This window comes from Loxodonta africana, chromosome 4 (assembly GCF_030014295.1).
Source record: "Loxodonta africana isolate mLoxAfr1 chromosome 4, mLoxAfr1.hap2, whole genome shotgun sequence".
NCBI classification, from domain to species: Eukaryota; Metazoa; Chordata; class Mammalia; order Proboscidea; family Elephantidae; genus Loxodonta; species Loxodonta africana.
Window position 1 is genome coordinate 34,852,148 of NC_087345.1, and position 26,184 is coordinate 34,878,331.

At 39.8% G+C, this 26,184-nt stretch overlaps 1 protein-coding gene across 2 annotated transcripts in view; it reads right to left on the minus strand.

Moving 5' to 3' along the window:
* Positions 1-26,184, minus strand: part of CFAP54 (cilia and flagella associated protein 54) — a 462,482-nt gene that overhangs the window by 19,581 nt on the left and 416,717 nt on the right. For both annotated transcript variants that reach the window (XM_064283706.1, XM_064283705.1), the window contains one exon: positions 16,878-16,952. In XM_064283706.1, coding sequence (XP_064139776.1) covers positions 16,878-16,952 — 75 coding nt within the window. The remainder of the gene's footprint in view (positions 1-16,877; positions 16,953-26,184) is intronic.

A 26,184-nucleotide genomic window follows, 5' to 3' on the forward strand; every position in this document is an offset into this window, starting at 1 on the left:
AATATCCCTGTCAGATTAGGCAGAGAGAGAAGTTGGGCTGCAATGCAGTCACAACGAAGGACTCAGCCAACCTCATGGAGAGCTTTGAAGCTGGGATGGCCCTTCAGTGTTGTTTTGAATTGTGGGGTTAAGCGGCTGGGCCTTTGCATGCCCATAAAAAAACAAAAAAAAAAACCCATTGCCATCGAGTCAATTCTGACTCATAGTGACCCTACAGGACAGAGTAGAACTGCCCCACAGGGTTTCCAAGGAGTGGCTGATGGATTTGAACTGCCAACATTTTGGTTAGCAGCTGAGCTCTTAACCACTGTGCCACCAGGGCTCCTTGCACCCCCATATCAACCAGTAATTGGATGCAGGCTTCTGAGGAAGAGGCCATGTCCTTCAGCCAAGAGCAATTCCTGGAGTGGACTGAGAGTGGAGGGCTGTAGGTCGGCACGTTCTCAGAGCTGAACAAATGAGTTCTTCTGTTCTGAAGAAGAGACCTGGGTAACTCAGTGCAGGATCCCCCACAGACATGAATATATAATTTAGTGGTAAACTATAGAAACCCTAAGGAAATGGTAATACCGCAAAATGCATACTAGTGTATAACCAATACAGGCTAAGGGGAGATTTAAAGTAATAATTAAGTAAGAAATCTTATACCAGATTTCCAGACGCTTCTTTTTTGGATCATGGTAAAACAAGTCTAACACATTTCCAGCATCACTTCTATTAATCACTTTCTTTGATTACCCTTAGAAACACTTCCCCCTCTAGAGAGTGAGGAGGAGAACTGGAGACTGAAGAAGCATAAGAAGTAGATTCAGAAATAGTATCTTCAGTCACACAATATCTCCCTACAAACTTAAAATATGAAGAAATTCAGTAATTTCACTGAAGCCTAACTTTACTTGAGAAATTCCTTATGGAAGTCCTTAAATCTTCTATAAAATTTCCAAAAGCTGAGCTGCAAAAGCACAGGTGCCACAGTGCCACCGAGCTGATGGGAAGATCTAGGGACTGAAGTCGGATGCGAGTGGAAGGAGGGGCTACATGGAGCAGGTGTGTTTCACGGAGAGGCTCGGGCTTGCCAAGGATTGGCAGATGTGTTGAGGAGGTAGTTCAGAGGATAGATGGTGGGGCACCAGGAAAGAGGCAGTGTTGCAGCATGGTTAGGAAAGTGTTCTGAGGAGCCAGACTGCCTGGGCTTGAACACTGCCTCCATCACTAGCTGTGGGACCCTGAGCAAGTCGCTTAAAGTCTCCAAGGTTCAATTTTCTGACATGCAAAAAATAAGGATAATCTACCATGGCCCCCACCAGACTGAGTGCAGTACAACTAGATGGTGCCCTGCTACCACTACTGACTGCTCTGACCGGGATCACAATAGAGGGCCCCGGACAGAGCTGGAGATGTAGACAAAATTCTAACTCAAAAAGAAAGACTAGAGTTGCTGGCCTGACAGAGACTGGAGAAACCCTGAGAGTATGGCCCCCATACACCCTTTCAGCTCAGTAATAGGCCACTCCTGAGGTTTACCCTTCAGCCAAAGACTGAAACAGCCCATGGAACAAAACAAGACTAAAGGGGCGCACCAGCCGTGGGGCAGGGACTGGAAGTCAGGAGGGAACAGGAAAGCTGGTAATAAAGAGCCCAGGGTTGAGAAGGGAGAGTCGACGTATCATGGTGTTGTTAACCAATGTCATACATCAATGTGTGTGCTGTTTGATGAGAAACTAGTTCGTTCTGTAAACTTTCATCTAAAGTTCAATTAAAAAAAAGTAAAAAAAAAAAAAAGGATAATAACAGTACCTACCTGAAAGGTTTGTTCACGGATTAGATTAATTACTATATATGTTTGGCTCACATTAATTACTACATATATTTATTTGATGTTATCAAATACAGGAAATTCCAACAGACCAACATCGTGGTCAGGGCTTTGAGTCTCAGCAACAAAGTTACAGAAAGAAATGCTGTCACTGGGTACACTGCAGTTAAGTTCCCTTCTGAAAGGGCATTGGCAGGTCTGCCTGTGGGCTTCTGACCTGGGATGCAGAAATGAAAACTCCAGAGTTCTAATAATACTTGGCATTTCTTGATGCTTTTTTATAAAGGAGCTCACTGGGCTTAACTTCTGGCAACTAGAAGCAGGAGGCTCCTTTTTAGAGCAAGGTCTTTATAACAAACATGAACTGAAGTTTGTGTTTTGTTCCTGAGACTTTGTTGCCTCAAATCAAAGCGTGAAGGACTTTGTTAGTTAGCAGCTCTCACCGCAATAGCAAAGCAGAGGGCAGATCTTATGTGCAGAATAGAAAGAGATACTTCTCATGCTGATGTCTTTATTCACATCAGTATACACCACAAGCAGCTGCAAGCCATTTTTAAAATGTGGCCAACACTGATTCACAATTTCTTATAGTCTAAGAAATCAGATGAGTTTTACAATTTACAAAGAAATTTCACACAAATTATCTCATTTAACTCTTTTTAGTATTTCTAACTTCAGCCGTCAGCCTTTGTCAGTTAATACTAATAAGAGGATTCAGAGAGGAAGGCGCAAGAAAAGAGGAGGAGCGAGGGAAGAGCAGGAGGAGGAAGGGTAGGAGGAGGTGGAATAGGAATACCACCACTGAGCTTCACTGAACACTTACTGTGTGCCAGGCACTGTATCAAGTAATTTCAGCGAATGATAATTCTGTTGCCAAAATAAAATGTGGCAATATTCATAAGGATTTTTTGGTTCATTAAAAGTATAGCTTAATGGTTCTCCAAGGAATTAGATGAATTAAAAAAAAAGGCCAATACCCAAAGGTTATATACTGTATGAATCTTTTTATAAAATATTTTTGAAATGAAAAATTAGATATGGAGAACAGATTAGTAGTTGCCAAGGGTCAGGGACAGGCATACTACAAAAGGGCAACAGTTGAGTGAATTAATGTCAAAATCCAGGTTGTGATATTATAGTTTTACAAGATGTTAGTGGAAGTAACTTGCTCATGGTTACACAACTAATAGCTGGTATAGCCAAGAATCAAACCATACTTTCATCTCCTAAGACATAGTGCTTTCAAGAACTTCAACTTGACTTGAAGCCTTTAAAGATAAATGACTTGTCTATGAGGGCAAAACTAGTACTAGAACTTGTGCCCAGTGCTCTTCGCACTGTACTAAGCTACCACGATTTGTTGCAAAAAAAAAACGTAATAATGGGCATTAGCTGTATGTGCAATAGAGATGGAATAAGTACAAAAATCCTGAACAACTAGTGTTCAAAATAAATCAGGAAAAATTGGTAAATTTACACCTGCTCCTTATTTGTGTTTTTATTTAAATACAAACAACATTTGTCAAAGGAATTTCCAAAAGCTTACTAATTGAGTCAGCTCTGTAACATAAACAGCCTCTAAAAATGCAAATAGAATCTGTTGTTAAGGGTGCTGTCTTTTAATCAAGGCAAAAGTCATTTACCAAAAAGAGGCAAATGAAACTAAACATGTAACTAAGTTTTCAGCAAGAGACTACAATGAACAGTTTTGCCAATGATACCCCTGCCTCTTAGCTCCTGTGAATGTCTATGAAGTGACTAAACTTCAGGAAATTGTCCATTTGAGACCGAACTACAGTTATATCCAGAGTGAAGCCAGGCATGGTTTATCAAGCAGTGCACACTTTTACAGTCAATATATAATACCAGGTTCGTGATTATATCTTGGTTTAAATTATATCCAAGTATCATTACAACCCCAAATTTCTCGTCTAACAAAAGTGGTACCGATACTTTGGAGCACAGATAACACAAAGGCTCTCGGTTCCTTGATGAACGAGGGTGTATTTCACCTTGACACAATTGCTAGCAAGTCTCCGAGAGATGAGCATTTTGAAAATGCTATAAACAGCTTAGCCTTTCCTTAGCATTTTGAAGAGCACATTAATAGCCCAGACTTTTCTTTTTCCCTTAGCCAAATTTGACAGTTAGAAGTGAACAGTGAGAGGATGGAATCAAAGTCAGCACTGTGTTTTAAAAGCAGTGTGGAACTGATGTCATCTGGCATTGTCTTCAAAAGAATATAAGAATATTAAGTGGATGTCTCATGAACCTACACATAAAGGATACTCTTCACTTGAGGACAGAATGATAAAATCTCACAGAAAAAAGATGTAATTCTAGATGCCTATGAAATCTCTTCAGACAGCTATTCGTTGGTACAGGGGGAAAAAAAAAAAGAATCTGCATCTTTCATTTTAGCCAAAAGAGGTTATATTAATATAATTAATTTTTAAATACTTAGTGTTAAGGGTTGAATTATGTTACACAAAAAGCTATGTTGAAGTCCTAACCCCCAGTACCTGTGATGTGAACTTTTTGGAAATGGGGTCTCTGCAGAAGTAATCAAGTTGAGGTTATTAGGGTGAACCCTAATCCAATATGACTGGTGTCCGTATAAGAAGAGGAGAAGTGACACAGACACAGACTCTTACACATACGGAGAATACCAGGTGACGGTGGAAGCAGAGACTGGAGCGATGCACCTACATGTCAAGGAATGGCAAGAATTGCCAGCAACACCAGAGGCTAAGAGGAAAGCATCAAACAGATTCTCTCCTAGAGCCTTCAGGGAGAGCGTGCCCTGCCGACACCTTGATTTCAGACTTCCAGCCTCAGAACTGTGAGAAAATAAATGTCTGTTGTTTTAAGCCACCTAGTTTGTAATAATTTGTTATGGCACCCTAGGAAATAAGTACACTTAGCAAACATCTACTACAGAATTCGTTCAACCTATGTTCAGTGCTGTAAACGACAGTTTTTAAAAAGGTATTGTTATTATCACAATTTGGGAGTTTTTGTTAAAAAGAAACCAAGAGGCATGTAGTAACATAATAAAACTGACCAAAGGAAGTTAAATATCCTAGCAGCCCCCTCTAAGATTTAACAGCCTAAAAGAAATGAAATTGAAGCTGTCCCACAGAAATAGGGGCACATATAACACCATCCAACATCCAGAGACTGCATGGATTATTTCAAAGGGTGCTTTGAGAATCCACTTAATTTATTCTCTACCCTCTGGGTATAAACATGCTCAGAAACTCCATGTGGCTATTTTGGGAGGGTTGCTGACTAATTTTAAAAATTGCCCAAGTAGGTTCCCAACAGCGGCCTCTATTCAGAAGAGAAAAAGGTCTAGCAATTGGAAATGTTTTACTGGATGTTGTGGCAGATCGTATCATCCTCAAATGGCTGCAACAGTAGCTCCCAACCCACATGCTCTTATAATTTGACCCTGACATTCCTCCCATCAAGATGTCGAGTCTGAATCTGGGTGGGCTGTGACTGGGGGACGAGAGGGAGAAGAGTTTGTGTAGCTGCCAAGGCTAGGTCATAAATGTTGGTAGAGCTTCTGCTTGGTTCTCATGGAATGCTTGCTCTTGGAACCCAGTCACCATGCTGTGCAGAAGCCCAAATAGCCTCAGAGAGAGGGTATGTGTGGGGGTTCTGCCCACAGCTCAAGCAGTGTTCTTAGCCCCCAGCCTACAGTCAGCATCATGTTCCAGACACTCTGAGCAAATGGGCTTCAGGTGATTCCAGCCCTAACCACTGAATCACCCCTAGGCTTGAGTCCTCCCAGCTGAAGCCCCAGATATCCTGGAGCAAAGATAAGTTACCCCACTATGCTCATTCAAAATATGTAACCCACTGACTCTTAGAGCATAGTAAAGTGGTGGTTGTTTTAGGCCATTAAGTTTGGGGTGCTTTGTTATACAGCAATTGTAACACTTTGACTCTGTCTCCTTCTAGCTGTCTGTCTTAGGCTCAGTTCTCTAGAGAGGCAAAACCAGTGAAATGGCTCACATGGTTGTAGAAAGTGGCAAGTACCAAGTCCATGCGTCAGGCATCAGCCTGGAGGCTTCTCCTGACTCATGTAGCTGCAGAGGCTGATGAATCCAAGATCAGCAGGTATGACAGCAGGCTGCTGGCTCACAGATTACGGAGGTTGATGAATCCAAAGATTGGCAGGCAATATGGCTGGCCATTAGCACGAATTCCAAGAACTGAAGGTCAGATGATGACGAGCTGGATATAGGATCCAGAACAAGCAAGTGAGCTTTGCCAGAACATCCATAATATATGTTGGATGCAGGCACACCCCCGAGGAAACTCCCCTTACAACTGATTGGCTGATCACATTAGATCACATTATGGAGGATGACTACATCATTACACAACTGCCAAATTGTATCATTGCATCACTGCCAAACTACATTATTACATACCCACTGAGGATCATGACCCAGGCAAGTTGATGCACAACCTTAACCATCACACTGTCCATTCTACCCTCTCCATCCCTTCTTACTCAAACCTTTTTAAAGATAAAACTATGCCTTCAACCTTCACTTTCTTACTTCTCACTTACTCCTCAAATCCCTGTAGCATATACTCTCACCATTCCAGTAAAGCATTCACTCAGTGTAGGCTAGTTAAAAATGCAGAGCTTGGGTTTAAATACACCTGTTTTGAATCCTCCTTCTGCCACTTACAAGCTGTGGGACCTTGGACACGCTGCTTAGCCTTCCTGTGCAGCACTTTCCTCATCTCTAAAATGGGAATGATAGTAACCACCTTTATAGGGTTCTTGTGATATAAATGAGACAATGCATTTGAAACACTTAACAGTGTCTGTGCATGCCATACACTCAATAAATATTAACTGTTAACATTAATAGTAGCCTTGCTTCTCGCCAGTGCCTTCAGAGCAGCTTGGACTTCTTCCTTCGGTACCATCAGTTCCTGATCATATGCTACCTCTTGAAATGGTTGAACATCAACTAATTCTTTTTGGTATAATGACTCTGCGTATTCCTTCCATCTTCTGAAGGCACTGGTGAAAAACAAGGCTCCAGGAATTGATGGAATATCAACTGAGATGTTTCAACAAACAGATGCAGCGCTGGAGATGCTCACTCATCCATGCCAAGAAATATAGAAGACAGCTTCCTGGCCAAGTGACTGGAAAAGATCCATATTTATGCCTATTCCCAAGAAAGGTGATCCAACCAAATGTGGAAATTATTGAACAATATCATTAATATCACATGCAAGCAAAATTTTACTGAAGATCATTCAAAAACAGCTGCAGCAGTATATCAACAGGGAACTGCCAGAAATTCAGGCCAGTTTCAGAAGAGGACGTGGAACCAGGGATACCATTGCTAATGTCAGATGGATCCTGGCTGAAACTAGAGAATAGCAGAAGGATGTTAACCTGTGTTTCATTGACTACGTAAAGGCATTCGACTGTGTGGATCATAACAAATTATGGATAACATGGCAAAGAATGGAAATTCCAGACACTTAATTGTGCTCATGAGGAACATTTACATAAAGATCAAGAGGCAGCTGTTCCGACAGAACAAGGGGATACTGATTGGTTTAAAGTCAGGAAAGGTGTGCATCAGGGTTGTATTCTGTCACCATATCTACTCAATCTGTATGCTGAGCAAATAATCCGAGAAGCTGGCTTATATGCAGAATGGGCATCAAGATTGGAAGAAGACTCATAAATAACCTGCGTTATACAGATGACACAACCTTGCTTGCTGAAAGTGCAAAGGACTTGAAGCACTTACTAATGGAGATCAAAGACCACAGTCTTCAGTATGGATTGCACCTCAACATAAAGAAAACAAAAATTCTCACAACTGGACAAATGAGCAACATCATCATAAACGGAGAAAAGACTGAAGTTGTCAAGGATTTCATTTTACTTGGATCCACAATCAACAGCCATGGAAGCAGCAGTCAAGAAATCAAAAGACGCATTGCATTGGGTAAATCTGCTGCAAAGGACCTCTTTAAAGTGTTGAAGAGCAAACATGTCACCTTGAAGACTAAGGTGTGCCTGACCCAAGCCATGGTACTTTCAATCGCCATCATTTGCATGTGAAAGCTGGACAATGAATAAGGAAGACCGAAGAAGAACAGATGCCTTTGAATTGTGGTGCTGGCGAAGAATATTGCATATACCATGGACTGCCAAAAGAACGAACAAATTTGTCTTAGAAGAAGTACAACCAGAATGTTCCTTAGAAGCAAGGATGGCAAGGCTGCGTCTTACATACTTTGGACATGTTGTCAGGAGGGATCAGTCCCTGGAGAGGGACATCATGCTTGGCAGAGTACAGGGTCAGCGGAAAAGAGGAAGACCCTCAATAAGGTGGATTGACACAGTGGCTGCAACAATGAGCTCAAGCATAACAGCGATTGTTAAGGATGGCGCAGGACCGGGCAGTGTTTCATTCTATTGTGCATAGGGTCGCTGCGAGTCGGAACAGACTCAACGGCACCTAACAAGAACAACATTAGTAGCAGCAGGGGTATTTGCATTTTAATGGCTATTAACATTATTGTTTGTTTGACAGATACTATGCTAACCCATTGCCCATTCCCATCAAGTTGATTCTGACTCACAGCAACTCTATAGGGCAGAATAAACCTCCCCATAGGGTTTTCAAGGAGCAGCTGGTGGATTTGAAGTGCCGACCTTTTGGTTAGCACACAGCTCTTAACCACTGTGCCACCAGGGCTCCAAGGTACTATGCCAGGTCTAGCTAAAAATCCTGAGCTAAAAATAACTATCTTAATTCATGCTGTTTAGTGAAGGTAAGAAAAACTACTTTGCAATCTCCTTGTATAATGTGTCTTATCCTTGGACTAAGATAGCCTTTTCTACCTTCAAACCAGTATCTGCTCCTAGAAACCTCCTCTCCATACTGATTCTATACTAGTCTGGCCAATTTAAGTCATATAGATAAAGCTATAGATAATATTGAATATTCTGTGGACTTCCAAAAGAATGAACAAATCAGCCTTAGAAGAAATACAACCAGAATGTTCTTTAGAAGCAAGGATGGCAAGACTTTGACATGATTACTTTGGACATATCAGGAAAGGACAATTGCTAGAAAAGGACATCATGTTTGGTAAAGTAGAAGGTCAGTGAAAATGAAGGGAACCCTCAATTATGTATTGATGCAATAGCCGAAACAATGGACTCAAATATACCAACAATTATGAAAATGGTCTAGGACCTGAAAACATTTTATTCTGCTATACATAAATCACCATGAGTCAGAGCTGCCTCAATGGCAACTAACAACAATACAGAGGATATATAGATATAACTACAGATATATATTATCATTGTGTGCTGTCAAGTCAATTCCCACTCGTAGTGACCCTATAGGACAGAGTAAAACTGCCCCATAGGATTTCCTAGGCTGAAATCTTTATGGGTGCAGATCTCCAGGTCTTTTCTTCTGTGGAGTGGCTGGTGGGTTCGAACCATGGACCTTTTAGTTAGCAGCTGAGTGCTTAACTATGGTGCCACCAGGGCTCTTTACAACCAAAATGCATTGCTGTCGGGTCAATTCCGACTCACAGAAACCTGATAGGACGGAGTAGAACTGCTCCATAGTTTCCAAATAACAGGTGGTGGACTTGAACTGCTGACCTTTTCGTAAGCAGCTGTGCTCTTAACCGCTGCGACACCAAGGCTCTTATGTAGACACAGACGTATAATTGATTAAGCATATTTATTTTTATCATGTAACCCATATGAAAATAATAATTTTTCTGACTACAGGAACTTTAGGTTATCTTTGCAGCAGTCTCTGGCAATCTGCTTCTGTAAGAATTGTAGCCAAGAAAACCCTATGAAGTACAGTTCAACTTTAACATACGGAGTCACCAGGAGTTGGAATCAACTCTACATCAGTGCGTTTGTTTGTTTTTTTGTTTTGGTCTTTGCAGCAACAAAAGTATCTACACCAATGTTCTGCACGCAGCTGGTATATATAAATACTGATGGACAGGTGAAAAAAACCTGTTGCCACAAAGTCAGGTCTGGACAGAGCTGAACTGCTCCATAGGGTTTCCAAGGCTGTAAATCTTTACAGAAGCAGACTGCCACATCTTTCTTTTGCAGAGCTGTTGGTGGGTTGGAACCGCTGACCTTTTGGTTAGCAACCAAGAGCTTTAACTGTGCTACTAGGGCTCCTGATGGACAGGTAGTAGCCTAAAATGAAGGAGTCCTTCCCGTATCAGTCGCAACAAGAACAGAAAGAATATTTTTAGCATTATGTTTGAATCCTACCTGACAACTTAGAAACAGTTATGTTTCAAACCTGTGCAAACAATGAAAGGGACACATCACTGTCAGTTCACCAGAAATCACATCTAATGGTCATTCTTGTTCACTGATTAATCAGTAAGAGGATTGGCCAGGGGACATTCCTTCCCTTCCTTCACCTCCTTTCTTTTCTCAGTTTCTTTTTGTCACATGATGTGTCAAGAATATTTATATTAATTAGGAAGAGGTAATCTAGGCAAAGGCAGTTTGTAATAGGTATGTTCAGTAAGGGACAAAATTACATAGCAAGGTCTCATAACAGTAAAAACAAACAAAAATGCATCACTAAAGCATGTGATTTTGTTGCTCTAACAATCTATTTCTTGGAACAAGCTAGTAAATGCCCACATTTATTTCCTTCCTTCCTTCCTTCCTCCCTCTCTCCCTCCCTCCCTTCCTTCCTTTTTTTCCAGTTAAATTTGAATTTCAGACAAACAATAAACAATTTTTAGTATAAGTATGTTCCATGCAATACTTGGCACATACTTATACTAAAAAAAAAATTCCTTATCTGAAATTCAAATCCAACTGTAAATGCTTACATTTCTTAACAGCACCACAAGGTAAGTCTTTCTTTTGGGGTTCAAGTAGGAGGCATCTTCTCTTGAAGGGGTAGTTCTTTCTCCAGTGGGATCACATGTGGGGATCCTGCACACTGACCTGCTTCCTAAAGCATTTAACAGTGATATACATTGTGGGCAAAGAAAAATGATTCTTGGTATTTTCCCTGCTGTTGCGTACCATCAAGGCAATTCCCACTTATAGCCACCCTAAAGGACAGAGTAGAACTGCCCCCACAGTGTTTCCAAGGCTGTGATCTTTCTGTTGTTGTTGTTTTTTTTTAAAATTGTACTTTAGATTATTTACAGAACAAACTAGTTTCTCATCAAAGAGTTAGTACACACATTGTTCTATGACATTAGTTATCAAAACCACGACATCTCAATACTCACTCTTCTCAACCCTGGGTTCCCTATTACCAGTTTTCCTGTTCCCTCCTGCCTTTCAGTCCCTGCCCCAGGGATGGTACATCCCTTTAGTCTTGTTTTGTTCCTTGGGTCTGTCCAACCTTTGGCTGAAGGGTGAACCTCAGGAGTGGCCTCATTACTGAGCTGAAAGGGTGTCTGGGGGCCATACTCTCAGGGTTTCTCCAGTCTCTGTCAGGCCAGCAAGTCTGGTCTTTCTTTTGGGGTTAGAACTTTGTTCTACATTTTTCTCCAGCTCTGTCCAGGGCCCTCTATCGTGATCTGTGTCAGAGCAGTCAATGGTGGTAGCTGGGCACCATCTCATTGTTCTGGACTCAGTCTGGTGGAGGCCGTGGACTAATCTTTCCCTAGTATCTTTAGTTGTCTTCATTCTTCCTTGCTCCTGAAGGGGTGAGACCAGTGGAGTATCCCAGATAGCTGCTCACAGGCTTTTAAGACCCCAGATGCTATTCACCAAAGTAGAATGTAGAACATATTCTTTATAAACTATGTTATGCCAATTGAGGTAGATATTCCCCGAGATCATGGTCCCCACAAGGCTGTGATCTTTACGGACCAGACACATCTTCCTCCTGTGGAACAGCTGGTGGGTTCAAACTGCCCACCTTTTGGTTAGCAGCCAAGTGTTTTACCACTGTGTTTCCTTTTTGATCACTAACTCAAAAACATTTGGATCTTAAAAATCTATTTGAAATCAGTTGAATAGGGGATGAAGAATTCACACTTGGATGCTAGGACCACAATGGGGATGATGTTGATAATGATGATGAGTACAAAGCTAATATTTACTGAACACTTACTTGCACTAGACCTTATGCCAAATACTTAACATATATTATTAGCTTTAATACTCACTGCAACTCTGTGAGAGACTGGCATTATTACACCATTTTACATATGGAAAAAAAATCTCAAGACTTAGAAAAATTAAATAACTCCCCTAAGGTCACACAATTTAACAAGATTCAAGGCTGGGATTCCAGCCTAGGTCCATCAGAAGGCAAAGCCCATTAATATATATCACGTGTCTTTTGATAACAAGTTCTTTTTCTGTGACCAATTTTTAACCACTACCCACCAACACCCATTGCTGTCAAGGCAATTCCGACTCACAGCAACACTACAGGACAGAGTAGAACTGCCCCATAGTGTTTCCAAGGCTGTAAACTTTATGAGAGCAGACTGCCACATCTTTCTCCTGAAGAGTGGATGGTGGATTTGAACTGCCAACTTTTGATTAGCAGGCAAGAGCTTAACTACTGCAGAATAAAGTATCAACACCACACAAACACACAAAAAAGCATAATAAAATAACTGCAGTGAACTGATCCCTATTGATAATCACAGTGAATGTAAATGGATTAAATGTAGCAGTAAAGAGATACAGAGTGGCAGAATGGATAAGGAAAAACAAACAAACAAATAAACAAAAACCCATCAATGTGTTATCTACAACAGATGCACCTTAGACACAAAGATATAAATAAACTAAAAACCAAAGGATGGAAAAATATATATCAAGCAAACTATAACCAAAAAAGAGCAGGACTGGCAATATTAATCTCTGACAAAATAGACTTTAAGGCAAAATCCACCATAAAAGAAAAGGAAGGACATTATATGATGATTAAAGGGTCAATCCACCAAGAGGGTATAACTATCATAAATATATATGCACCCAATGACAGGGTTCCAAAATACATAAAACAAAGCACTGAAAAAAGAAATGGAGAGTTTCACAATAACAGTAGGAGGTTTTAGCACACCACTTTTGGTGAAGGACAGAACAACTAGAAAGAAACTCGATGAATACACAGAAGATCTAAATACCATAATAAACCAACTTGACCTCATGGATACATACAGAACTCTCCACCCAATAGCAGCAAAGTACATATTCTTTCCCAACACACAAGAAACATTCTCCAGAATAGACTACATCTTTGGCCACAAAGCAAACCTTAATAAATTCAAAAACAATGAAATAATACAGAGCATTTTCTCTGATCACAACACTATAAAACTTGAAATCATAACAGGAAGAGTAAGGAAAAAAATCAAATACATAAAAGCTGAATAACACTTTGCTTAAAAACCACTGGCAATTGAAGACATCAACGAGGAAATTTAAAAATTCCTAGACTCAAGCGAGAATGAAAACACAACATACCAAAACCTTTGGGACAGAGCAAAAGCAGTACTCAGAGGGCAACTTATAGCTATAAATGCACCCATCAAAAAAAAGTTAAGGGCAAAAATCAAAGCTTTAACCCTACAACTCAAACAGATAGAAAGAGAACAGCAAAAGAAGCCCTTAGTCACCAGAAGAAAGGAAGTAATGAAGATCAGAGCAGAAATAAATGAAATAGAGAACAGAAAAACATGAGAAAGAATCAACAAGACTAAAAGCTGGTTCTAGGACCAATAAAATTGACAAACCACTGGCCTAACTGACGAAAGAAAAACAGGAGAATACGCAAATAACCCAAATAAAAAATGAGATGGATGACATTACATCAGAACAAACTGAAATAAAAAGGATCATAACAGAATACTATGAAAAGCTGTACTCCGACAAATTTGAAAACCTAAAGGAAATGGATACATTTCTGGAAACACACAATCTACCTAAACTAACACAAACTGAAGTAGAAAGACTGAACAGACCCATAATAAAAGAAGAAATCAATGAGGTAATAAAAAAACTCCCAGCTAAAAAAAGCCCTGGCCCAGACAGATTCACTGGAAAATTCTGCCAAACATACAGAGAAGAGCTTATACCACTACAACTCAAATTATTTCAGAGAATAGAAAAGGAAGGAAATTTTCCCAAAATCATTCTATGAAGCCAGCATAATCCTGATACCAAAATCAGGGAAAGACACCATCAAAAAAGAAAATTAGAGACTGATAAACCTCATGAACATACCAAAAAAAAAAAAAAAACCCACTGCCGTTGAGTCGAATCCGACTCATACTGACCCTATATGCAAAAACTCTCAACAGAAAATTCAACAACATATCAAAAAAATAATACATCATGACCAAGTGGGATTCATACCAGATAAGCAAGGATGGTTCAACATTAGAAAATCAGTCAATGTAATCCACATAAATAAAACAAAAGAATCACATGATCATTTCATCTCAATCAACACAGAAAAGGCATTTGATAAAATCCAACACCCATTCCTGATAAAAACCCTCAGCAAAATAGGAATAGAAGGGAAATTCCTCAATCTAAAAAAGAACATTTACACAAAACAAATAGCCAACATTATTCTAAACCAAGAAAGGCTGAAAACATTCCCCTTGAAAATGGGAACTAGACAAGGATGTCCTTTATCACCACTCCTACTCAACATTGTAGTGGAAGTCCCAGCTAGAGCAATTAGGCAAGAAAAGGAAATAAAGGACATGTGAATTGGCAAGGAAGAAGTAAACCTATCTGTATTTGCAAATGATATGATCCTATACATAGAAAATTCCAAAGACTCCACAAGAATGCTACTGGAACTAATAGCAGGATTCAGCAAAGTAGTAGGATACAAGATCAACATCCAAAAATCAGTTGAATTCTTCTATATCACCACAGAGAACTTTGAAAAGGAAATCGGGAAAACAATGCCATTTACAACAGCCCCTGGCTGCCCACCACACCCCCCCACCCCTGCCCCAGCCAAAAAAAAAAAAAAAAAAAAAACCTTAGGAATAAATCTAACCAGGGATTTATACAAAGAAAACTACAAAACACTACTATAAGAAACTAAAAAAGGCCTTGTTTTAGTCATCTAGTGCTGCATTAACAGAAATACCACAAGTGGACGGCTTTTAACAAAGAGAAAGTTATTTCCTCGTAGTAAAGTAGGTTAAAAGTCCAAATTCAAGGCATCAGCTCCAGGGCAAGGCTTTCTCTCTCTGTTGGCTCTGGAAGAAGGTCCTTTTCCTCAATATTCCCGTGGTCAAGGAGCTTCTCAGGCGCAGGGACCCAGGGTCCAAAGGATGCATTCTGCTCCCAGTGCTGCTTTCTTGTTGGTATGAGTTCCCCAAGTCTCTGCTTGCGTCCCTTTCCTTTTACCTCTTGAGAGAGAAAATGTAGTACAGGCCACACCCTAGCGAAACTCCCTTTACCTTGCATCAGGGAGGTGACCCGAGTAAGGGTGGTGTTACAATCCTACCCTAACCTTCTCAATGTAAAGTTACAATCACAAAATGGAGGACAACCACTCAATACTGGGAAGCATGGCCTAACCAAGTTGATACATATTTTGGAGGGGACAAAGTTCAATCCATGACAGACCTATATAAAACACGCCATGCTCATGGATAGAAAGGTGTAACATTGTGAAAATGTTAATACTACCCAAAGTGATCTATAGATATAAAGCAATCCCGATCCAACTTCCAAAATCATTCTTTGACAAAATGGAAAAACTAATCTTCAACTTTATATGGAAAGAAAAGAGGCCCCAAATAACTAAATCAAAGACTCAAAGGAGCAATTAGTCCAAAAGACTAACAGACCACATGCACCACAGCCTACACAACCCGAGACCACAAGAACTAGATGGTGCCCAGATACCACTATCAGCTACTCTGACCAGAATCACAGTAGAGGGTCCCAGACAGAGTGGGAGAAAAATGTGGAGCAAAAAATTAAATTTATATAAAAAGACCAGACTTCCTGGCCTGATAGAGATTGGAGGAACCCCTGAGACTATGGCTTGGAACTACAGCCATTCCAGGAAACCACCTTCCTGGCACGCAATAGACGGGCCTATAAAATAAATAATAACACCTGAAAAGAACGTGCTCCATAGAACAAATGATTATATGAGATCAAAGGGCAACACTGGCCCAAAAGTAAAGATGAGATGGCAGGCAGGGGTAGGAAAGCCAGATGAAAAGAAATGGGAAACTCAGGGAGGAAATGAGGAGCATGCTGACACAGTGTGGGGATTGCAACCAATGTCCTGGAAGATTTTGTGTACAATATGTTGAATGGGAAAGTAATTTGCTCTGTAAACTTTCACCTAAAACACAATAAAAATTAAAAAAAAAATTGAAATGATGTATTGCATTGGGAAAAGCTGCTCCAAAAGACCTCTTTAAAGCGTTCAAAAGAAAAGATGTTACTTCGAGGACTAAGGTACGCCTAACCCAAGCCATGGTATTTTCAATTGCCTCATATGCATGTGAAAGCTGGACGATGAATAAGAATTCCGAAGAAGAATTGATGGCTTTGAATTATGGTGTTGGCAAAGAACGTTGAATATACCATGAACTGCCAGAAGAATGAACAAATCTGGCTTGGAAGATGTACAGCCAATATGCTCCTCAGAAGAGAGGATGGCAAGACTTCATTTCATGTACTCTGGACAATTTATCAGGAAGGATCAGTCTCTGGAGAAGGACATCATGTTTGGTAAAAGAGACGGTCAGTAAAAAAAGGAAGATGCTCAACAAGATGGACTGACACAGTGGCTGTAACAATGGTCTCAAGCACAGCAACAATTGTGAGGGTGGCGTAGGACCCGGCAGTGTTTTGTTCTGCTGTTTATAGGGTCGCTATGAGTGGGAACCAACTCGATGGCACCTAACAACAACAAGGCCCTTGATACTTTCATTATAGATGTTGTCTGTATTTTTATTTCCATAGCAACAATAATACTTGTGAGTGAATCAGATCTAGTTTTAAAGGAGAGGTACATACCTCACTTAGTGGTGTCGTCTCTCTATCCATCGTAAGGAGAGATGTTATTTCAGAGCAACATTCAATAATCACGTTCTAGAAATAAGAAGGCAACATGGTGAGGTTGATCTTATTGTTAAAACACTGGATATTTTAATTATAAACTCTTAATTTGTCTTTTCTTGAATCATCCCCTAGCTCCCAGGATGAGACTTAGAGGGCCTCAGAGGTTACAATCCCTTAATCAGGGTTGTCTGAAAGATCATAGAATGCCCACAAAAGATAATATCTGCAATTTAATCATGAATAATACATTATTTTAGGATTACTTCCCTGTTGAAATTCATATGCTTTAGCAGAATAACAAGTAAAGTAATTCACAACAAAGTAAGATTTAGAAAAATCATTTCTCTTCTGAGTGGACTGCCTTGGAATCAGGAGATTCAGCTCCCTGAAAGGGGTTTAAGCAGAGAAGAATAATTGGAAATTGAGAAGGAAATGGAGAGAGTAAATGAAGAGGAAGAGTGTTGATATCATATATCATCTACTGTTGATAGTCCTACCGTATGGACCCAGCTATGTTTATGTGTGCCATTTGACCTAAGAGGGACCTACCTATAGGTGAGTTGAATCATTCACATTCTCTATCACTGTGATTTCATATAAGGAAGGACAACAGAGGAGAGCTGCAGTCAGTACTGGCCATGTGAGCTAAGAGGTCTCCATGAAGAGCTAGAGAAGGCAGTCATTGGACCATAGGCAAGATGAGTAAGAGGAGGGAAGCAGAGATGGCTGAGAACTTAGGCCTCCCAGTGGGACTGAGGGCAGCCTTGGCTCCTGACTCTCCAGTTTCATTTTCTGTGTGGCTCACCAGGTTTTGTTTCCAGTCCTTGACTATATATAAGCTTACTTATTGTACCCTTACAAATACTGCCTCTCCACTAAATCTATTTCACTTGAGCTAGTATAATTAGTTTTCCTTCTTTCTTTCGTTTTTATTTACAAAGGAGTCACAGCTTAAAGACCCTCAGAGACAATCAATGCCTACTTCACAATGTTGCCAGGGTCCAGCCCTGAAGGGAGCAACAATTTGATTTTATGATATTTTTGGTAAATTCATGTATTAGCATTCAGAATATTAATGATGGAAGTAAATTCATTTTTTGAAATTTTAACTGAACAATGCTGGTGAAAACCTTAAAGAGGCAAACAACAAGTGAACTTGTGTTTGTTTTAACAAAGGCATAAAAATAGAAAAAATGACATTTTAGAGTTCCAAAACTATACTTTATTCAATTAAATTCAACACAAATATTGAAGGCATTGTATTACTTTCGGACACAAAGATGAAAAGCATCCTATCCTCACAAAGATTACAATTACTGAGAGAAGTAGATTAGTCCATAGCTAAATAAAATACCAAGTAGAATGTGGTCAGAGTAAAGATAGTTATGATGTGTTACAGGAGCCTAAATGTGGGAAAGAATAATTCTAACTATGATGAACAGGGAATATTTCATGAAGAGAGGGCCATATAAACTGAGCCTTTAAGGAGTAGTAGGATTTCAAGTGGCAGAGACCAGGGACAAGAGCACTCTGGGTGGAAAGAGCCATATAAGCTAAGAGCAGTGGTTTCATTCAAGGAACATAAGGAATCTGATATGGTCTTTTCCTGCAGGTATGTCTATGAAGCTTGGTGGTGAAGGGGGAGGAAAGAGGAGCTTTGTGGTAAGAAATATGGCTCAAGAAGTAAATTTATAACAGGTCATGTAAAAGTAAGGAATTTGGATTTTATTGTGTGAGAAATTGAGAGGCATTGGATTGAGGGAATAATGATCAGAGATTGCTAAAAAAGGCCATAGTTTAAAAGGTGAACTGGACTGGGAAGAGATTAGAGGAAGAGAAATTTGCTAGAAGACTACTCAAACTGTTTGGGCAGGAAGTGATGGTGGCCAAAAGTAGGCTGGCTTCATTGGGACTGGAAAGGAGGGAGGGCAGACAAGATACCCAGCACTGATTGGGGTACACTAGTTTCCTGTGATGAACTTTCCAGACTCATGGTCTACTTTACTAGACAGTGGGAAGCACACATTCACTTCTACATTCCTTCTATTTATATCTGTTTTTAATTGAGTTCTTAGGACTGATTAAAGTATATTTTCCTTACATATATGTAAAAGTTTTCACTATTTCCTCGAGAGCTGTCAAGCAAAATGACACATTAGTCGTGTCATATTAACAGATGACGAGAGCCATGTTACTTTTTAAATGCCTTCCACTAGCTGTCTCAACACTTCTCAAACAGAAAATTTGCCTTAACAACATCCTATTTCTCTGACATTATTTGAGGCAAACCACATACACATCTGAAATGGGCTTATTCTGTGATATTGTGGTGAAAATAGCACACACAACCCTGCTACCACAGAAATGAAGACAGGGAAAGCACAGGAGCTCATCCATCCCAGTCAGAAAGTTGTTGGAGGTGTCCTCAAGTTGGCATGGGAGGGGGTAGGATGGGAATGAACCTTGCTCAGTCTTTGCCATTCTTCCCTTACAAGGAGCATCTGTTAATTTTATGACAGAAGGCCTTTTGTGTCATCTCGAACACAATTCTTCAACTTAGTTGAAATACTCATCACCTTTTACCTACCACATGAACAAAGTTTCCTAAATTGTTTTCCAGCCTTCAGACTCTTGCTTCCCAAATCCCTTCTTCATATGCCACCAAGGTTATCTTAGGAAAATGCAGAGTGGATCATGAGATGTCCCTCCAGGTGCTATCTTCACCTCCTCTCACCCCCTAAACCCAGCCTCGTTTTCATTGCTGTATAGGCTGCAACTATGGGCTCAACCATAACAACAATTGTAAGGATTGTGCAGGATCAGGCAGTGCTTTGTTCTGAAGTGCATAGGGTCACTATGAGTCAGAACCAACTTGACGGCACCTAATAATAAATAATAAGCTATTTAAGCAAGTACAAAGTCCAGATCAACATTCTCTTTATCTTTCAACACACACACACATCTATATGAAAAAAGAGATTTAAAAATAATAAATCAGAATAGATTACATCAATAGTCCATAGCACTGAGAAGGGAAGGTTTCAGCAGCCTTACCCTCCTGTATAGTACAGAATTTAGATACAGGTATACCTCAGATACCTCAGAGATATTGTGCGTTTGGTTCCAGACCATCGCAATAAAGTAAGTCATGAGAACTGTTTTTTGTTTCCCAGTATATGTAAAAGTTATATTGACATTATACTGTAGTCTATTAAGTGCATAATAGCATTATGTCTAAAAAAACAATGCCGCTGTTGTTAGGTCCCATCAAGTTGGTTCTGACTCAGAACAAAATACTTCCTGGTTCTGCGTCATCCTCACAATCGTTGCTATGCCTCAGCCCATTGTTGCGGCCACTGTGTCAACCCATCTCATTGAGGATCTTTTTCACTGACCCTCTACCTTACCAAGCATGATGCCCTTCTCCAGGGATTGATCCCTCCCTGATAACATGTCCAAAGTATGCGAGACAAAGTCTCGCCATCCTTGCTTCCAAGAATTCTAGCTGTACTTCTTCCAAGGCAGACTTGTTTGTTCTTCTGGCAGTCCATGGTATGTTCAATATTCTTTGCTAACACCGTAATTCAAAGACATCAATTCTTCTTTTGTCTTCCTCATTCATTGCCCAGCTTTCACATGCATATGAGGTGACTCAAAATATCACGGCTTGGGTCAGTTGCACCTTAGTCCTCAAAGTGGCATCTTTGCTTTTGAACACTTTTTAAAGAGGTCTTTTGCAGCAGATTTGCCCAATGCGATAAATATGTCATTTGATTTCTTGACTGCTGCTTCCAATGTAATACCATAATTTAAAAATATTTTATTGTTAAAAAATGCTAGCTGTCTTCTCAGCCTACAGTGAGTCATAATCTTTTTGCTAGTGGAGGGTCTTGCCTCTACATTGATGGCTGCTGACTGATTATGATGGTGGTTGCTGAAGGTTGGGGGTAGCTATGGTGATTTCTTAAAATAAGACAACGAAGTTTACCACATAAATTGACTCTTCCTTTCATGAAAGAGGAAAACCTGGTGGTGTAGTGGTTAAGAGCTGCAGCTGCTAACCAAAAGGTCAGCAGTTCAAATCCACCAGGCATTCCTTGGAAACTCTACGAGGCAGTTCTACTCTGTCTTATAGGGTCACTATGAGTTGGAATCTACTTGACGGCAGCGGGTTTTGGTTCATAAAAGATTTCTCTGTAGCACACGATGTTGTTTGATAGCATTTTACTCACAGGAGAACTTCTTTCGAAATTGGAGTCAATCCTCTCAAACCCTGCCGCTGCTTTATCAACTAAGGTTATGTAATATTCTAAGTCCTTTGTTGTCACCTCAACAATGTTTACGGCATCTTCACCAGGAGCATATTCCATCTCAAGAAACCACTTTCTTTGCTCATTCATAAGAAACAACTCCTCATCTGTTAAAGTTTTATCATAAGATTGTAGCAATTCAGTCATATCTTCAGGCTTCGCATCTAATTCTAGTTTTCTTTCTATTTCTACCTAATCTGCAGTTATTTCCTCTACTGAAGTCTTAAACCCTTCAAAGTCATCCACGAGGGTTGGAATCAACTCTTCCAAACTCCTGTTAATATTGATATTTTGATCTCCTCCCATGAATCATGAATGTTCTTAATGGCATCTAGAATGGTGAATTCTTTCCAGAAGGTTTTCAATTTACTTTCGCCAGATCCATCAGAGGAATCACTACCTATGGCAGCTATAGCCTTATGAAATGTATTTTTTAAATAAAAAGACTTAAAAGTCAAAATTATTCCTTGATTCATGGGCTGCAGAATGGATGTTGTATTAACAGGCATGAAAACAACATTAATCTCCTTGTACATCTCCATTAGAGCTCTTGGTTGGCCAGGTGCATTGTCAATGAGCAGTAATATTTCGAAAGGGATCTTTTTTTCTGAGTGGTAGGTCTCAACAGTGGGCTTAAAATATTCAGTAAACCATGTTGTAAACAGAAGTGCTGTAATCTAGGCTTTGTTGTTCTATTTATAGAGTCTGAGCAGAGTAGATTTAGCATAACGCCTTAAGGGCCCTACAATTTTCAGAATGGTAAATGAGCATTGGCTTCAATTTAAAGTCATCAGCTGCATTAACCCCTAACAAGAGAGTAAGCCTGTCCTTTGAAGCTTTGAAGCCAGGCATTGACTTCTCCTCTCTAGCTATGAAAGTCCTAGATGGCATCTTCTTCCAGTATAAGGCTGTTTCATCTACATTGAAAATCTGTTGTTTAATGCAGCCCCCTTCATCAATTATCTTAGCTCGATCTTCTGGATAACTTGCTGCAGCTTCTACATTAGCACCTTCTGCTTCACCTTGCACTTTGATGTTATAGAGATGGCTTGTTTCCTTAATCTCATGAACCAACTTCTGATAGCTTCAAACTTTTCTTCTTTAGCTTCCTCACCTTTCTCAGCCTTCATATACTTGAAGAAAGTTAGGGCCTTGCTCTGGATTAGGCTTTGGCTTAAGGGAATGTTGTGGCTTGTTTGATCTTCTATCCAGATCACTATAACTTTCTCCATATCAGCAATTAGGCTGTTTCACTTTCTTATCATTCATGTGTTCGCTGAAGTAGTACTTTTAACTTCCTTCAAGAAGTTTTCCTTTGCATTCACAGCACGGCTAACTGTTTGGTGCAAGAGGCCTAGCTTTTGGCCTATCTCAGCTTCAGACATGCCTTCCTCATTAAACTTGATCATTTCTAGCTTTTGATTTAAAGTGAGAGACACGTGACTCTTCCTCTCACTTGAACACTTAGAGGCCTTTGTAGAGTTTTTAATTGGTCTAATTTCAATACTGTCATGTCTCAGGAAATAGGGAGGCCTAAAGATAGGGAAAGAGACAGGGAATGGCTGGCTGGTAGAACAGTCAGAACACACACAACATTTATCGATTAATTTTGCCATCTTATATGGGCATGGTTTGTGGTGCTCCAAAACAATTATAATAGCAACATCAAAGATCATTCATCACAGATCATCATAACAGATATAATAATACTGCTAAAGTTTGAAATGTTGTGAGAATTACCAAAATGTGACACAGAGACATGAAGTAAGCAAGTGTTGTTGGAAAAATGGCGCGGACAGACTTGCTCGATGCAGGGTTGCAACAAATCTTCAACTTGTAAAAAATGCACTATCTGCGAAGAGCAATCAAGCAAAACACAATAAAATGACATATGCTTGTAATGGGGGCAATAGAAAAAAAAGTCAGAGATGCTAAGGTCAACTGCATAATGAAGAGCTGAGCTAAAGCAGGAGGGGGAGAAGAAACAAAACACTCTGTACAGACCGAGTTGGGTGGAAAGTTTTATTTAGGAGATCAAGTCAAATGAGGCAGATGTTGGAGAGCTGCTGTTGCTGTCAGAGAGGTACCAAGAACAAGACAATTAAGCAAAAGAAAATTTAAAAGAAGTTTTGCTGCAAAAGAAGATTTAAAAGAAGTTTTACTCGGTATTATGAAAGGATTACTCTGGGATTTCTCATAGAAATGTATGAGAGACTCTGTAAAGATTTAGATTATTTTCAACAGTTTTGAACATCATATTGATGGTTCTTTGAATGCCATGCTTTGCTAGAGACAGCTTCCAGGTGTCTGGGCTTGTTATGAATGACATCTGGGTACTTGCGGCTGTACTTATACAATGGTAAAGCTCTTCCATGAGAGGGACCCACTTATATGGATTTCTGTGTGTCCTTACCTTCCCAAACCTGGGAAATTGTTGCACATAGTTGTTATTGTTATGTGCTGTTGAATTGGTTCCAACTCATAGTGACGTTATGTACAACAGAACGAAATATTGCCCGGCTCTGCGCCATCCTCACAATCATTGTTATGCTGGAGCCCATTGTTGCAGCCGCTGTGTCATCTCATTAAGGGTCTTCCTTTTTTTCACTGACCTTCCACTTTACCAAGCATGATGTTCCTTTCCAGGGACTGATCCCTCCTGAAAATATGTCCAAAGTATGTGTGATGAAGTCTCGCCATCCTTGCTTCTAAGGAGCATTCTGGCTGTACTTCTTCCAAGATAGATTTATTCATTCTTTTGGTAGTTTATGGTATATTCAATATTCTTTGACAGTGCCGCAACTCAAAGGCGTCAATTTTTCTTTGGTATACCTTATTCGTTGTCCAACTTTTGCATGCATTTGAGGCGACTGAAAACACCACGGGTTAGGTCAGGTACACCTTAGACCTTAAAGTGACCTCTTTGCTTTTTAACACTTTAAAGAGGTCTTTTGGTGCAGATTTGTCCAATGCAATGCATCATTTGATTTCCTGACTGCTGCTTCCACGGGTGTTGATTGTGGATCCAAGTAAAATGAAATCCTTGAAGCACACAGTAACCTCCAAAATCATTCGTGAATTGATCCTAATCTCAAATTGTACTTTGCTATGTGTTTTCACCCTGGTGTTGCAGTGGTTAATTGTCTTGTGTAATACAGACATGTTTGCTGAACTAACCTTTGGTAGCTTGGTGAACATATTTAAAACTTTTCATATCAGCGCTATCATTCTAAATAAGGTGTCTGTGTCTTAAAATTGAAATGGTTTGCATCTTTCATATGCTTTAAAGCACCTGATATGTTCTGAATATTCTCCATAAGCAGTGAATGACAGGTTAAAATAAGTCAGCCATTCCAAGCCAGTGTTGCTCACTTTAGAAGAAGGACATACAAGGTTCTCTAGCCAGAAATGATTGGAACACCTGTTCTGTAGCCCTCACAATACATCTTAAATTAATATCTGTGTTCTGAGGTTCTTGGCTTACTTTATACTTTAGGGATTTTGAAAAAAAAAAAGAAAGGGAGTGAGAAAGAGAACAAGATTCACCATCTCCCCATATCAACCCAAGGCACATTTTCTGGCCCTTAAATTCAATCACCTATCAAAAATGCCGTACTGTTGCCAAAATAAACAGATTAGAGAGTTTATGAAATCCTGTCCAATTTCAGGCCAGAATCGATCTCTTCAAGTGTCCTAGTTAACTTCTAATTAGCTTCAAGTGAAGGTTGTCATGACAACAAACTGGCACATTTAGTCAATGGGATTTATTTGATATAACCCAGAATCCAGTTTTTTTTTTTTTTTTTAAAGCACTGGTTAGTATTGCAGAAAGAAGAAAAATTTGTTATTTTACTTTCTCAACTTCCAAATGTCATGAACTAATTTGCTTGCCAATTCATCTAAACCAATATTTGTTTTTCTTCCATTTGATGATGTTCTTTCATATACAGAATGGACAAAACTGGACCATATCTAAAAATTCCCTATTTTAAAGTTGAAGAAACACTTTCTCGGTTGGAAGACAATCCAAAAATACAGAGGAGAATGCCAAGACTAAAAGGAGTTTGCTCTACTCAAGGGCTGACCCATTCGCACAGACCACTCCAGCCAGGGCGTGAAAGCAAGTCGCAAACGTCGATTAAGGCAAAGTGATTTCTCTGGATTTCTCCCTCAGTTTCTATTCAAGCTCCACCTCCCACAAACCTATATTTATTCCTGATTTATTTTTATTTTCAGTCAACCAACTGGCTCAGATTTTGGATATATTTGAATCTGCATCTGAGTCCCAGAGAAGTTCTGCTGACTCTTATTCCGACCCAGGGGCTCATCTCCCTACCTCAGGGCAGTATTTGACTGAAAAGATCATTTATTTTAGAGATGAGAGGAAGATGAGTCCCAGGAAACACTAAGCAACTAACCCTAGGTAGTAAAGCTGAGAGACAGAGCATAATCTAGAATCCTTACTCTCACAGATGCACACTATCCTGCTTCAGACAATCTAAGCTGAAAAGACAAATGGATTCAGGAGAAAATAATTATTTTCCACATATAAACTATATAACAGTGAATTTAGGGACAATTTCAGCAAAGAATATCTGGACTGTGGCTCAAAGACAGAAATTCCATAAGTATCCATAAGTATAGACTGTGACTAAGAAGCTGATTGTACCTGATCTAGAAAAGAAATTAAAAAATGAAAAGAGGCCCGAGTTCTCTGAGACATGAAAGGATAATCATGTACTTTATGGAAAGAAATTATATGTACACACACAAACACATTTATGAGGAGCCCTGGTGGTGCAGTAGTTAAGTGTTTTGGCTGCTAACCGAAAGGTAGGCCATTCAAACCCACCAGGCACTACGTGGGAGAAAGATGTGGCAGTCTGCTTCCATAAAGATTACAGCCTTGGAAACCCTACAGGTACTCTCTCCTATAGGGTTGCTATGAGTTG